At 29.1% G+C, this 16,012-nt stretch overlaps 1 protein-coding gene across 1 annotated transcript in view; it reads right to left on the bottom strand.

Moving 5' to 3' along the window:
* LOC139516285 (zonadhesin-like) overlaps nt 1-16,012 on the bottom strand; it is a 119,336-nt gene that overhangs the window by 54,043 nt on the left and 49,281 nt on the right. The window contains exons 43-70 of the mRNA XM_071306290.1: nt 15,596-15,691; nt 15,276-15,347; nt 14,558-14,653; nt 14,262-14,333; nt 13,545-13,640; nt 13,215-13,286; nt 12,508-12,603; nt 12,188-12,259; nt 11,470-11,565; nt 11,150-11,221; nt 10,432-10,527; nt 10,112-10,183; nt 9,393-9,488; nt 9,073-9,144; nt 8,355-8,450; nt 8,035-8,106; nt 7,316-7,411; nt 6,996-7,067; nt 6,278-6,373; nt 5,958-6,029; nt 5,250-5,345; nt 4,930-5,001; nt 4,213-4,308; nt 3,893-3,964; nt 3,185-3,280; nt 2,864-2,935; nt 1,209-1,304; nt 897-968 (exon numbers count right to left, since the gene is read on the bottom strand). Of these exons, the coding sequence (XP_071162391.1) occupies nt 897-968; nt 1,209-1,304; nt 2,864-2,935; nt 3,185-3,280; nt 3,893-3,964; nt 4,213-4,308; nt 4,930-5,001; nt 5,250-5,345; nt 5,958-6,029; nt 6,278-6,373; nt 6,996-7,067; nt 7,316-7,411; nt 8,035-8,106; nt 8,355-8,450; nt 9,073-9,144; nt 9,393-9,488; nt 10,112-10,183; nt 10,432-10,527; nt 11,150-11,221; nt 11,470-11,565; nt 12,188-12,259; nt 12,508-12,603; nt 13,215-13,286; nt 13,545-13,640; nt 14,262-14,333; nt 14,558-14,653; nt 15,276-15,347; nt 15,596-15,691 (2,352 nt within the window). The remainder of the gene's footprint in view (nt 1-896; nt 969-1,208; nt 1,305-2,863; nt 2,936-3,184; nt 3,281-3,892; nt 3,965-4,212; nt 4,309-4,929; nt 5,002-5,249; nt 5,346-5,957; nt 6,030-6,277; nt 6,374-6,995; nt 7,068-7,315; nt 7,412-8,034; nt 8,107-8,354; nt 8,451-9,072; nt 9,145-9,392; nt 9,489-10,111; nt 10,184-10,431; nt 10,528-11,149; nt 11,222-11,469; nt 11,566-12,187; nt 12,260-12,507; nt 12,604-13,214; nt 13,287-13,544; nt 13,641-14,261; nt 14,334-14,557; nt 14,654-15,275; nt 15,348-15,595; nt 15,692-16,012) is intronic.

Consider the following 16,012-nt stretch of genomic DNA (forward strand, 5'->3'; position numbering starts at 1 on the left):
ATGAACAATGTTATTATGTTTTATTTGATGAAAAACTTTTGAATGTTTTGGTTTTTGGCGCTTAATTAGTTTCCAGAATAGTCTTATATCACATTCGGGAGCGTTATTAATGTCATCATACGTTTCTTCGATATATCGTTCATTTTCAAGCTTCTGGATGTTTCTAAAATCTCGTTTGGCTCGTTTGTAATTAAAATACGACTCATGTTGCATACCTCTGGGTCTTCCATCTTGCATCCATACCCTACGCATATTTCGTTATTTAGTATGTGCTTTTTTTTACGTCTGCATTCCAGTATGGTTTTGTGTACGGATTATACGTATTACACGGAATTGTCTCTTTTGCAGTATTTATTAGCATATTCACTAGATTATGATAAAAAAATATTTATGTCAAGGTTATCATTCTGTGCCTTCAGTATAAGTTTATCTAAAGGAGCACACAATGTACTTGGTAGTCTTTAATATTATGTTCTGTGATCTTGTGCCAAGCTGGGAGTTTTGTAAAATTCTTTAAGTCAATATGCGGATTTTCGTCTAGTTCCACACAAGCGATAATTGGTAGGTGATTAGACGTCGAACTTAACGTTCCTTCTTCTATGATTTCATACCGTCGTAATTGTCTGACTAACGTCTCGTCTATCAATATATAATCTAACATTGTATTGTTACAAGTATGTATCATTTATGAGAACCTATTTTGAAAGTCACAGATACATGCACACAAAACAAACGAATGAAGTAAACTGTTGAAAAAACATTAATTTCGTTACTTAATCTCCAAAAGCCATGATGTAAGTAGAATGTAAATGCTGACTGCTTAAACTAAATAATTCTTTTTTCACAAATTATTTCTAACTTTTAAATTTAGTTTTTGTTACGAAATGTACATTTACCTTTTGGTTTGCATTTTCCGAGGAAACTACATATAAATCCCATCTCACATTCTTGCTCACATGGAATCTTTGCTGAAAATGTCATATGTGTTTAAAAATACAACAATATGGCAAAAACTAAGTTAAGGTAATTTATTTTTCTGACACTTATAAGACATTTGTATCTATGTTTTTGGTATATCATGTCGTTATTTTTTCACTTGTCGAACGATTTAATTGTAAACAATGAAACAAATGAACGCAGTTCGCATGTGATTTCAAATAAACAATTACAATACATTGTAAACTTTTATTTATGGTTGAGACACTTACTTTTACATGTTCCTAGTTTTGTCCTGAATGAACCTTTCTTGCATCTACATTTTCCTCTAACACACCTTTCATTGATCCTACACTTTCGTTTACACCCTGTCAACACAACAATCACTTAACATATGAAATAATCGTGTATCTACCTTTAAAAAGCTTAATTTGTATTTGAATATTAGCCTGTTCATCATACTTCATTTATCAGATATATTTTGGATGAATATATTTTGATAACAGTCTAGCGTAAATACAAAATTGAATTCCTGGTATCTACGATGAGTTTATTTAGTTACTTATATGCAATTAGGTCTCTGCTTGAGAGTTGTCTAATTGCAGTTAAACTACATCTTCTAAAAAATTTAATAGTAGTAGATGTTATTGCCTATATGACATTAACTCGAGAGAAACAGGTTCGTAGCAATTTATCAGCTACCATCTGTTAAGACAAATGACGTAAACTAAAGCACAAACAGAAAAATCTGAATATTGTATCAACAAAACTGTAAACTTTATAAATACATATACATCTCTTTCTACTGTTCTATGAAAAATTTCATTTGTTAAAACACGAATCTTCATTTTATTTTATTAAAAAATAATTTAGTTGAAGGCGTAAAATTGCCCTTTTAATAAAGATTACTGCCACTTGTTTAAAATGTATTTGTTGAACATTGCCCTGTGCACTATATATATATAATTACATTAGATGTATGTTTCACTATAAGACGTAATTCTGATTGGCTAATTGCACATCACCTGTTATTCCCTAAGCAATTGTATTACTCAATAAAAATGTTCATTCATGATAACACGAGGTACCACAATAAAGTGCACAACTTAATTTAATAAAAAAATGATAAAATTCGGGTTTTCATGATCCTATAGCTAAAACATGTAATTATGAGTATTGAATGCTTCTTTTTGTAACTTCATAGGGTTGTAAAAGCGTTGACCGTGCGCACATTTTTAGAAAGAGGCGCTTCCAATTTTTTCGAAAAACTAAGGGTTTTCTTATCCCAGGCATAGATTACCTTAGCCGTATTTGGCACAACGTTTTGGACATTTTTGACCCTCAATGCTATTCAACTTTGTTTGCCTTTATAAATATTTTGAAATGAGCGTCAATGATAAGTCTTATGTAGACGAAACGCGCGTCTGGCGTATTAAATTATAATCCTGGTACCTTTGATAACTATTTACACCACTGGGTCGATGCTACTGCTGGTGGACATTTCGTCCCCGAGGGTATCACCAGCCCAGTAGTCAACATTTCGGTGTTGACATGAATATCAATAATGTGGTAATTTTTACAAATTTCCAGTTTACAAAATTTTTAATTTTTAATTTTTCGAAAAACTAAGGATTTTCTTATCCCAGGCATAGGTTACCTTAGCCATAATTGGCACAACTTTTTGGAAATTTTGGACCCTCAATGCTATTCAACTTTGAAATTGTTTGGCTTTATAAATATTTTGATATGAGCGTCACTGGTGAGTCTTATGTAGACGAAACGCGCGTCTGGCGTACTAAATTATAATCCTGGTACCTTTGATAACTATTTACACCCCAATGAAGTTACAAAAAGAAGCATTCAATTCTTAAATAAAAAATATTTAAAACAGTTTGAATGTCATTTTTATTATCAAAAGTAAATATACCTTTTGGTTTGCATTTTCCGAAGAAATTACAAACAAATCCCTTCTGACATTTTGGTTTGCATGGTGTCTTTGCTGAAAAATATCAATTGTTTTTTAAGATATTCAAAAATATAGCAGTTTAAGCTACAGGGAAGTTATTTCTTATACTTGTTATACATTCATTTACTATTTGCCACTTTTTTTATATCATGTCGATCTATTTTCACTGATCGAACGATGCTACAGTATATGATTTAATACCAGAAAGCAGTTCACATGTAATATCAAATAATCAATAATAATAATACATTGTAAAATTTTGTTTATAATCAAGACACTTACTTCTACATGTTCCTAATTTTGTCCTGTAAGAACCTTTCTTGCATCTACATTTTCCTCTTACACACCTTTCATTAATCCTACACTTTCGTTTACATCCTACAAAAACAATAATCACAGATCATATAAAATAACCGTTTATCTTCCTTGAAAATTGATTTGTTTCTGAATATTAGCCTTTTCATGAGACTTCGTGTATTATATATATATAGGAAGAATATGTTTCGGTAACAGTTATTTACTTATATGTCATTTGGTCTCAGGTGGGGGGTTGTCTCATAGCAATTTTACTACATCTTCCTATTTGTATATTAGTTATATTCGTTATTGCCTATGGAGTATGAATTTGAAAGAAATAGATTCGTTGCAAATTGGCAGTGACCATCTTAAATGACAAATGACGTACACTAAAGGACAAACAGACATTTTTTAATGTTACATGTATACCAAAATTCGTGTAAACATAATACAATAACGTACATCTTAGTCTGCTTGTCTATGAAAAGTTTACCATTGCTCAAACACAATTCCTTATTTTGTTTTATGTATAGTACAGTTGACGAATTGTGATGAAGGCGATTATGCATTTTTAATAAAGAATAATTGCTACTAGTTTAAAAATGTATCTTTTAACACCATTTAGTCCAATTAATATCATAACTTTAACAATATAATTGAAATATGTTTTTCAGTATCGAACGGTAAATATACCTTTTGGTCTACATTTTCCGAGGAAATTACAAACAAATCCCTTCTGACATTTTGGTTTGCATGGTGTCTTTGCTGAAAAATATCATATGTGTTTTAAAATATTCAACAATATAGCAGTTTTAGCTACATGGAAATTATTTCTGATACTTGTTATACATTTATATACTATTTGCTATCTTTTTATATCATGTCTCTCTATTTTCACTGATTGAACGATGCTACAGTATATGATTCAATACCAGAAAGCAGTTCACATGTAATATCAAATAATCAATAATGATAATACATTGTAAAATTTTGTTTATGGTTAAGACACTTACTTCTACATGTTCCTAATTTTGTCCTGTAAGAACCTTTCTTGCATCTACATTTTCTTCTTACACACCTTTCATTAATCCTACACTTTCGTTTACATCCTACAAAAACAATAATCACAGATCATATGAAATAACCGTTTATCTTCCTTGAAAGTTGATTTGTTTCTGAATATTAGCCTTTTCATGACACTTCGTGTATTAGATTTATATAGGAAGAATATGTTTCGATAACAGTTATTTTCTTATATGTCATTTGGTCTCGGATGGGGGTTGTCTCATAGCAATTTTACTACATCTTCCTATTTGCATAGTAGTTGGATTCGTTATTGCCTATGTAGTATGAATTTGAAAGAAATAGATTCGTTGCAAATTGGCAGTGACCATCTTAAATGACAAATGACGTACACTAAGGGACAAACAGACATTTTATAAAAAAATTTAATGTTACATGTATACCAAAATTCGTGAAAACATAATACAATAACGTACAACTTAGTCTGCTTGTCTATGAAAAGTTTAGCATTGTTTAAACACAATTCCTTATTTTGTTATATGTATAGTACAGTTGATGAATTGTGATGAAGGCGATTATGCATTTTTAATAAAGAATAATTGCTACTAGTTTAAAAATGTATCTTTTAACACCATTTAGTCCAATTAATATCATAACTTTAACAATATAATTGAAATATGTTTTTCAGTATCGAACGGAAAATATACCTTTTGGTCTACATTTTCCGAGGAAATTACAAACAAATCCCTTCTGACATTTTGGTTTGCATGGTGTCTTTGCTGAAAAATATCATATGTGTTTTAAAATATTCAACAATATAGCAATTTTAGCTACATGGAAATTATTTCTGATTATTGTTATACATTTATATACTATTTGCTATCTTTTTATATCATGTCACTCTATTTTCACTGATTGAACGATGGTAAAGTATATGATTGAATAAAAGAACGCACTTCATATGTTATATCAAATAAACAATAATGATAATGCATTGTAAAATTTTGTTTATGGTTAAGACACTTACTTCTACATGTTCCTAATTTTGTCCTGTAAGAACCTTTCTTGCATCTACATTTTCCTCTTACACACCTTTCATTAATCCTACACTTTCGTTTACATCCTACAAAAACAATAATCACAGATCATATGAAATAACCTTTTATCTTCCTTGAAAATTAATTTGTTTCTGAATATTAGCCTTTTCATGAGACTTCGTGTATTAGATTTATATAGGAAGAATATGTTTCGATAACAGTTATTTACTTATATGTCATTTGGTCTCGGTTGGGGGGTTGTTTCATAGCAATTTTACTACATCTTCCTATTTGTATAGTAGTTGGATTCGTTATTGCCTATGGAGTATGAATTTGAAAGAAATAGATTCGTTGCAAATTGGCAGTGACCATCTTAAATGACAAATGACGTACACTAAAGGACAAACAGACATTTTTTAATGTTACATGTATACCAAAATTCGTGTAAACATAATACAATAACGTACATCTTAGTCTGCTTGTCTATGAAAAGTTTACCATTGCTCAAACACAATTCCTTATTTTGTTTTATGTATAGTACAGTTGACGAATTGTGATGAAGGCGATTATGCATTTTTAATAAAGAATAATTGCTACTAGTTTAAAAATGTATCTTTTAACACCATTTAGTCCAATTAATATCATAACTTTAACAATATAATTGAAATATGTGTTTCAGTATCGAACGGAAACTATACCTTTTGGTCTACATGTTCCGAGGAAATTACAAACAAATCCCTTCTGACATTTTGGTTTGCATGGTGTCTTTGCTGAAAAATATCATATGTGTTTTAAAATATTCAACAATATAGCAGTTTTAGCTACATGGAAATTATTTCTGATACTTGTTATACATTTATATACTATTTGCTATCTTTTTATATCATGTCGCTCTATTTTCACTGATTGAACGATGGTAAAGTATATGATTGAATAAAAGAACGCAGTTCATATGTTATATCTAATAAACAATTATGATAATGCATTGTAAAATTTTGTTTATGGTTAAGACACTTACTTCTACATGTTCCTATTTTTGTCCTGTAAGAACCTTTCTTGCATCTACATTTTCCTCTTACACACCTTTCATTAATCCTACACTTTCGTTTACATCCTACAAAAACAATAACCACAGATCATATGAAATAATCTTTTATCTTCCTTGAAAATTAATTTGTTTCTGAATATTAGCCTTTTCATGAGACTTCGTGTATTAGATTTATATAGGAAGAATATGTTTCGATAACAGTTATTTACTTATATGTCATTTGGTCTCGGGTGGGGGGTTGTCTCATAGCAATTTTACTACATCTTCCTATATGTATAGTAGTTGGATTCGTTATTGCCTATGTAGTATGAATTTGAAAGAAAAAGATTCGTTGCAAATTGGCAGTGACCATCTTAAATGACTAATGACGTACACTAAAGGACAAACAGACATTTTATAAAAAAATTTAATGTTACATGTATACCAAAATTCGTGAAAACATAATACAATAACGTACAACTTAGTCTGCTTGTCTATGAAAAGTTTAGCATTGTTTAAACACAATTCCTTATTTTGTTTTATGCATAGTACAGTTGATGAATTGTGATGAAGGCGATTATGCATTTTTAATAAAGAATAATTGCTACTAGTTTAAAAATGTATCTTTTAACACCATTTAGTCCAATTAATATCATAACTTTAACAATATAATTGAAATATGTTTTTCAGTATCGCACGGAAACTATACCTTTTGGTCTACATAATCCGAGGAAATTACAAACAAATCCCTTCTGACATTTTGGTTTGCATGGTGTCTTTGCTAAAAAATATCATATGTGTTTTAAAATATTCAACAATATAGCAATTTTAGCTACATGGAAATTATTTCTGATACCTTTTATACATTTATATACTATTTGCTATCTTTTTATATCATGTCGCTTTATTTTCACTGATTGAACGATGGTAAAGTATATGATTGAATAAAAGAACGCAGTTCATATGTTATATCAAATAAACAATAATGATAATGCATTGTAAAATTTTGTTTATGGTTAAGACACTTACTTCTACATGTTCCTAATTTTGTCCTGTAAGAACCTTTCTTGCATCTACATTTTCCTCTTACACACCTTTCATTAATCCTACACTTTCGTTTACATCCTACAAAAACAATAACCACAGATCATATGAAATAATCTTTTATCTTCCTTGAAAATTAATTTGTTTCTGAATATTAGCCTTTTCATGAGACTTCGTGTATTAGATTTATATAGGAAGAATATGTTTCGATAACAGTTATTTACTTATATGTCATTTGGTCTCGGGTGGGGGGTTGTCTCATAGCAATTTTACTACATCTTCCTATATGTATAGTAGTTGGATTCGTTATTGCCTATGTAGTATGAATTTGAAAGAAATAGATTCGTTGCAAATTGGCAGTGACCATCTTAAATGACTAATGACGTATACTAAGGGACAAACAGACATTTTATAAAAAAAATGTAATGTTACATGTATACCAAAATTCGTGAAAACATAATACAATAACGTACAACTTAGTCTGCTTGTCTATGAAAAGTTTAGCATTGTTTAAACACAATTCCTTATTTTGTTTTATGTATAGTACAGTTGATGAATTGTGATGAAGGCGATTATGCATTTTTAATAAAGAATAATTGCTACTAGTTTAAAAATGTATCTTTTAACACCATTTAGTCCAATTAATATCATAACTTTAACAATATAATTGAAATATGTTTTTCAGTATCGAACGGAAACTATACCTTTTGGTCTACATGTTCCGAGGAAATTACAAACAAATCCCTTCTGACATTTTGGTTTGCATGGTGTCTTTGCTAAAAAATATCATATGTGTTTTAAAATATTCAACAATATAGCAATTTTAGCTACATGGAAATTATTTCTGATACTTTTTATACATTTATATACTATTTGCTATCTTTTTATATCATGTCGCTCTATTTTCACTGATTGAACGATGGTAAAGTATATGATTGAATAAAAGAACGCAGTTCATATGTTATATCAAATAAACAATAATGATTATGCATTGTAAAATTTTGTTTATGGTTAAGACACTTACTTCTACATGTTCCTATTTTTGTCCTGTAAGAACCTTTCTTGCATCTACATTTTCCTCTTACACACCTTTCATTAATCCTACACTTTCGTTTACATCCTACAAAAACAATAACCACAGATCATATGAAATAATCTTTTATCTTCCTTGAAAATTAATTTGTTTCTGAATATTAGCCTTTTCATGAGACTTCGTGTATTAGATTTATATAGGAAGAATATGTTTCGATAACAGTTATTTACTTATATGTCATTTGGTCTCGGGTGGGGGGTTGTCTCATAGCAATTTTACTACATCTTCCTATATGTATAGTAGTTGGATTCGTTATTGCCTATGTAGTATGAATTTGAAAGAAAAAGATTCGTTGCAAATTGGCAGTGACCATCTTAAATGACTAATGACGTACACTAAAGGACAAACAGACATTTTATAAAAAAATTTAATGTTACATGTATACCAAAATTCGTGAAAACATAATACAATAACGTACAACTTAGTCTGCTTGTCTATGAAAAGTTTAGCATTGTTTAAACACAATTCCTTATTTTGTTTTATGCATAGTACAGTTGATGAATTGTGATGAAGGCGATTATGCATTTTTAATAAAGAATAATTGCTACTAGTTTAAAAATGTATCTTTTAACACCATTTAGTCCAATTAATATCATAACTTTAACAATATAATTGAAATATGTTTTTCAGTATCGCACGGAAACTATACCTTTTGGTCTACATAATCCGAGGAAATTACAAACAAATCCCTTCTGACATTTTGGTTTGCATGGTGTCTTTGCTAAAAAATATCATATGTGTTTTAAAATATTCAACAATATAGCAATTTTAGCTACATGGAAATTATTTCTGATACCTTTTATACATTTATATACTATTTGCTATCTTTTTATATCATGTCGCTTTATTTTCACTGATTGAACGATGGTAAAGTATATGATTGAATAAAAGAACGCAGTTCATATGTTATATCAAATAAACAATAATGATAATGCATTGTAAAATTTTGTTTATGGTTAAGACACTTACTTCTACATGTTCCTAATTTTGTCCTGTAAGAACCTTTCTTGCATCTACATTTTCCTCTTACACACCTTTCATTAATCCTACACTTTCGTTTACATCCTACAAAAACAATAACCACAGATCATATGAAATAATCTTTTATCTTCCTTGAAAATTAATTTGTTTCTGAATATTAGCCTTTTCATGAGACTTCGTGTATTAGATTTATATAGGAAGAATATGTTTCGATAACAGTTATTTACTTATATGTCATTTGGTCTCGGGTGGGGGGTTGTCTCATAGCAATTTTACTACATCTTCCTATATGTATAGTAGTTGGATTCGTTATTGCCTATGTAGTATGAATTTGAAAGAAATAGATTCGTTGCAAATTGGCAGTGACCATCTTAAATGACTAATGACGTATACTAAGGGACAAACAGACATTTTATAAAAAAAATGTAATGTTACATGTATACCAAAATTCGTGAAAACATAATACAATAACGTACAACTTAGTCTGCTTGTCTATGAAAAGTTTAGCATTGTTTAAACACAATTCCTTATTTTGTTTTATGTATAGTACAGTTGATGAATTGTGATGAAGGCGATTATGCATTTTTAATAAAGAATAATTGCTACTAGTTTAAAAATGTATCTTTTAACACCATTTAGTCCAATTAATATCATAACTTTAACAATATAATTGAAATATGTTTTTCAGTATCGAACGGAAACTATACCTTTTGGTCTACATGTTCCGAGGAAATTACAAACAAATCCCTTCTGACATTTTGGTTTGCATGGTGTCTTTGCTAAAAAATATCATATGTGTTTTAAAATATTCAACAATATAGCAATTTTAGCTACATGGAAATTATTTCTGATACTTTTTATACATTTATATACTATTTGCTATCTTTTTATATCATGTCGCTCTATTTTCACTGATTGAACGATGGTAAAGTATATGATTGAATAAAAGAACGCAGTTCATATGTTATATCAAATAAACAATAATGATTATGCATTGTAAAATTTTGTTTATGGTTAAGACACTTACTTCTACATGTTCCTAATTTTGTCCTGTAAGAACCTTTCTTGCATCTACATTTTCCTCTTACACACCTTTCATTAATCCTACACTTTCGTTTACATCCTACAAAAACAATAACCACAGATCATATGAATTAATCTTTTATCTTCCTTGAAAATTAATTTGTTTCTGAATATTAGCCTTTTCATGAGACTTCGTGTATTAGATTTATATAGGAAGAATATGTTTCGATAACAGTTATTTACTTATATGTCATTTGGTCTCGGGTGGGGGGTTGTCTCATAGCAATTTTACTACATCTTCCTATATGTATAGTAGTTGGATTCGTTATTGCCTATGTAGTATGAATTTGAAAGAAAAAGATTCGTTGCAAATTGGCAGTGACCATCTTAAATGACTAATTACGTATACTAAGGGACAAACAGACATTTTATAAAAAAAATTAATGTTACATGTATACCAAAATTCGTGAAAACATAATACAATAACGTACAACTTAGTCTGCTTGTCTATGAAAAGTTTAGCATTGTTTAAACACAATTCCTTATTTTGTTTTATGCATAGTACAGTTGATGAATTGTGATGAAGGCGATTATGCATTTTTAATAAAGAATAATTGCTACTAGTTTAAAAATGTATCTTTTAACACCATTTAGTCCAATTAATATCATAACTTTAACAATATAATTGAAATATGTTTTTCAGTATCGCACGGAAACTATACCTTTTGGTCTACATGTTCCGAGGAAATTACAAACAAATCCCTTCTGACATTTTGGTTTGCATGGTGTCTTTGCTAAAAAATATCATATGTGTTTTAAAATATTCAACAATATAGCAATTTTAGCTACATGGAAATTATTTCTGATACTTTTTATACATTTATATACTATTTGCTATCTTTTTATATCATGTCGCTCTATTTTCACTGATTGAACGATGGTAAAGTATATGATTGAATAAAAGAACGCAGTTCATATGTTATATCAAATAAACAATAATAATAATGCATTGTAAAATTTTGTTTATGGTTAAGACACTTACTTCTACATGTTCCTAATTTTGTCCTGTAAGAACCTTTCTTGCATCTACATTTTCCTCTTACACACCTTTCATTAATCCTACACTTTCGTTTACATCCTACAAAAACAATAACCACAGATCATATGAATTAATCTTTTATCTTCCTTGAAAATTAATTTGTTTCTGAATATTAGCCTTTTCATGAGACTTCGTGTATTAGATTTATATAGGAAGAATATGTTTCGATAACAGTTATTTACTTATATGTCATTTGGTCTCGGGTGGGGGGTTGTCTCATAGCAATTTTACTATATCTTCCTATATGTATAGTAGTTGGATTCGTTATTGCCTATGTAGTATGAATTTGAAAGAAAAAGATTCGTTGCAAATTGGCAGTGACCATCTTAAATGACTAATTACGTATACTAAGGGACAAACAGACATTTTATAAAAAAAATTAATGTTACATGTATACCAAAATTCGTGAAAACATAATACAATAACGTACAACTTAGTCTGCTTGTCTATGAAAAGTTTAGCATTGTTTAAACACAATTCCTTATTTTGTTTTATGCATAGTACAGTTGATGAATTGTGATGAAGGCGATTATGCATTTTTAATAAAGAATAATTGCTACTAGTTTAAAAATGTATCTTTTAACACCATTTAGTCCAATTAATATCATAACTTTAACAATATAATTGAAATATGTTTTTCAGTATCGCACGGAAACTATACCTTTTGGTCTACATGTTCCGAGGAAATTACAAACAAATCCCTTCTGACATTTTGGTTTGCATGGTGTCTTTGCTAAAAAATATCATATGTGTTTTAAAATATTCAACAATATAGCAATTTTAGCTACATGGAAATTATTTCTGATACCTTTTATACATTTATATACTATTTGCTATCTTTTTATATCATGTCGCTCTATTTTCACTGATTGAACGATGGTAAAGTATATGATTGAATAAAAGAACGCAGTTCACATGTTATATCAAATAAACAATTATGATAATGCATTGTAAAATTTTGTTTATGGTTAAGACACTTACTTCTACATGTTCCTAATTTTGTCCTGTAAGAACCTTTCTTGCATCTACATTTTCCTCTTACACACCTTTCATTAATCCTACACTTTCGGTTACATCCTACAAAAACAATAATCACAGATCATATGAAATAACCTTTTATCTTCCTTGAAAATTAATTTGTTTCTGAATATTAGCCTTTTCATGAGACTTCGTGTTTTAGATTATATAGGTAGAATATGTTTCGATAACAGTTATTTTCTTATATGTCATTTGGTCTCGGGTGGGGGGTTGTCTCAAAGCAATTTTACTACATCTTCCTATTTGTATAGTAGTTGGATTCGTTATTGCCTATGTAGTATGAATTTGAAAGAAATAGATTCGTTGCAAATTGGCAGTGACCATCTTAAATGACAAATGACGCCCACTAAAGGACAAACAGACATTTTTTAATGTTACATGTATACCAAAATTCGTGTAAACATAATACAATAACGTACATCTTAGTCTGCTTGTCTATGAAAAGTTTACCATTATTTAAACACAATTCCTTATTTTGTTTTATGTATAGTACAGTTGATGAATTGTGATGAAGTCGATTATGCATTTATAATAAAGAATAATTGCTACTAGTTTAAAAATGTATCTTTTAACACCATTTAGTCCAATTAATATCATAACTTTAACAATATAATTGAAATATGTTTTTCAGTATCGAACGGAAAATATACCTTTTGGTCTACATTTTCCGAGGAAATTACAAACAAATCCCTTCTGACATTTTGGTTTGCATGGTGTCTTTGCTGAAAAATATCAATTGTTTTTTAAGATATTCAAAAATATAGCAGTTTAAGCTACAGGGAAATTATTTCTTATTCTTGTTATACATTCATTTACTATTTGCTACTTTTTTTATATCATGTCGATCTATTTTCACTGATCGAACGATGCTACAGTATATGATTTAATACCAGAAAGCAGTTCACATGTAATATCAAATAATCAATAATGATAATACCATGAATACATTGTAAAATTTTGTTTATAATCAAGACACTTACTTCTACATGTTCCTAATTTTGTCCTGTAAGAACCTTTCTTGCATCTACATTTTCTTCTTACACACCTTTCATTAATCCTACACTTTCGTTTACATCCTACAAACACAATAATCACAGATCATATGAAATAACCGTTTATCTTCCTTGAAAATTGATTTGTTTCTGAATATTAGCCTTTTCATGAGACTTCGTGTATTAGATTTATACAGGAAGAATATGTTTCGATAACAGTTATTTTCTTATATGTCATTTGGTCTCGGGTGGGGGGTTGTCTCATAGCAATTTTACTACATCTTGCTATTTCTATAGTAGTTGGATTCGTTATTGCCTATGTAGTATGAATTTGAAGGAAATAGATTCGTTGCAAATTGGCAGTGACCATCTTAAATGACTAATGACGTACACTAAAGGACAAATAGACATTTTATAAAAAAAATTAATGTTACATGTATACCAAAATTCGTGTAAACATAATACAAAAACTTACAACTTAGTCTGGTTGTCTATGAAAAGTTTAGCATTGTTTAAACACAATTCCTTATTTTGTTTTATGTATAGTACAGTTGATGAATTGTGATGAAGGCGATTATGCATTTTTAATAAAGAATAATTGCTACTAGTTAAAAAATGTATCTTTTAACACCATTTAGTCCAATTAATATCATAACTTTAACAATATAATTGAATTAGTTTTTCAGTATCGAACGGAAAATATACCTTTTGGTCTACATTTTCCGAGGAAATTACAAACAAATCCCTTCTGACATTTTGGTTTGCATGGTGTCTTTGCTGAAAAATATCATATGTGTTTTAAAATATTCAACAATATAGCAATTTTAGGTACATGGAAATTATTTCTGATACTTGTTATACATTTATATACTATTTGCTATGGGTTCACAAGTTCAACATCATCAGGGATTGACCCTGGATACAGTGATAGATGTATGCACAACAGTAGTCCAACAACGGACATTGCATTGTAAAATTTTGTTTATGGTTAAGACACTTACTTCTACATGTTCCTAATTTTGTCCTGTAAGAACCTTTCTTGCATCTACATTTTCTTCTTACACACCTTTCATTAATCCTACACTTTCGTTTACATCCTACAAAAACAATAATCACAGATCATATGAAATAACCGTTTATCTTCCTTGAAAATTGATTTGTTTCTGAATATTAGCCTTTTCATGAGACTTCGTGTATTAGATTTATACAGGAAGAATATGTTTCGATAACAGTTATTTTCTTATATGTCATTTGGTCTCGGGTGGGGGGTTGTCTCATAGCAATTTTACTACATCTTCCTATTTCTATGGTAGTTGGATTCGTTATTGCCTATGTAGTATGAATTTGAAAGAAATAGATTCGTTGCAAATTGGCAGTGACCATCTTAAATGACTAATGACGTACACTAAAGGACAAACAGACATTTTATAAAAAAATTTAATGTTACATGTATACCAAAATTCGTGAAAACATAATACAATAACGTACAACTTAGTCTGGTTGTCTATGAAAAGTTTACAATTGTTTAAACACAATTCCCCATTTTGTTTTATGTATAGTACAGTTGATGAATTGTGATGAAGGCGATTATGCATTTTTAATAAAGAATAATTGCTACTAGTTTAAAAATGTATCTTTTAACACCATTTAGTCCAATTAATATCATAACTTAAACAATATAATTGAAATATGTTTTTCAGTATCGAACGGTAAATATACCTTTTGGTCTACATTTTCCGAGGAAATTACAAACAAATCCCTTCTGACATTTTGGTTTGCATGGTGTCTTTGCTGAAAAATATCATATGTGTTTTAAAATATTCAACAATATAGCAATTTTAGCTACATGGAAATTATTTCTGATACTTGTTATACATTTATATACTATTTGCTATCTTTTTATATCATGTCGCTCTATTTTCACTGATTGAACGATGGTAAAGTATATGATTAAATAAAAGAACGCAGTTCATATGTTATATCAAATAAACAATAATGATAATGCATTGTAAAATTTTGTGTATGGTTAAGACACTTACTTCTACATGTTCCTAATTTTGTCCTGTAAGAACCTTTCTTGCATCTACATTTTCCTCTAACACACCTTTCATTAATCCTACACTTTTGTTTACATCCTACAAAAACAATAATCACAGATCATACAAAATAACCTTTAAATAAAAGGATGAGTAAAAGCCTATAGCTTTTATGTATTTGATGTATGATTACGTACACAAATCTGTTATCATATCAAGTGTATATAGAAAGGATATTTTTCGATAACAGCTAGTTTCTTGTATAGCATTTGGTCCCTCGATGTACATGTATGTGGTTGATGGCGAAAATGCCCTTTTAATAAAGAATAATTACCAATGATTTAGAAAATATGTTTTTTGAACAAAATTTCTTTCAAATTTATACATTGTTGTATTGTTGTATAAATCACTACTACAATT

Source organism: Mytilus edulis, chromosome 3, assembly GCF_963676685.1.
Source record: "Mytilus edulis chromosome 3, xbMytEdul2.2, whole genome shotgun sequence".
In the NCBI taxonomy this organism is placed as follows: domain Eukaryota; kingdom Metazoa; phylum Mollusca; class Bivalvia; order Mytilida; family Mytilidae; genus Mytilus; species Mytilus edulis.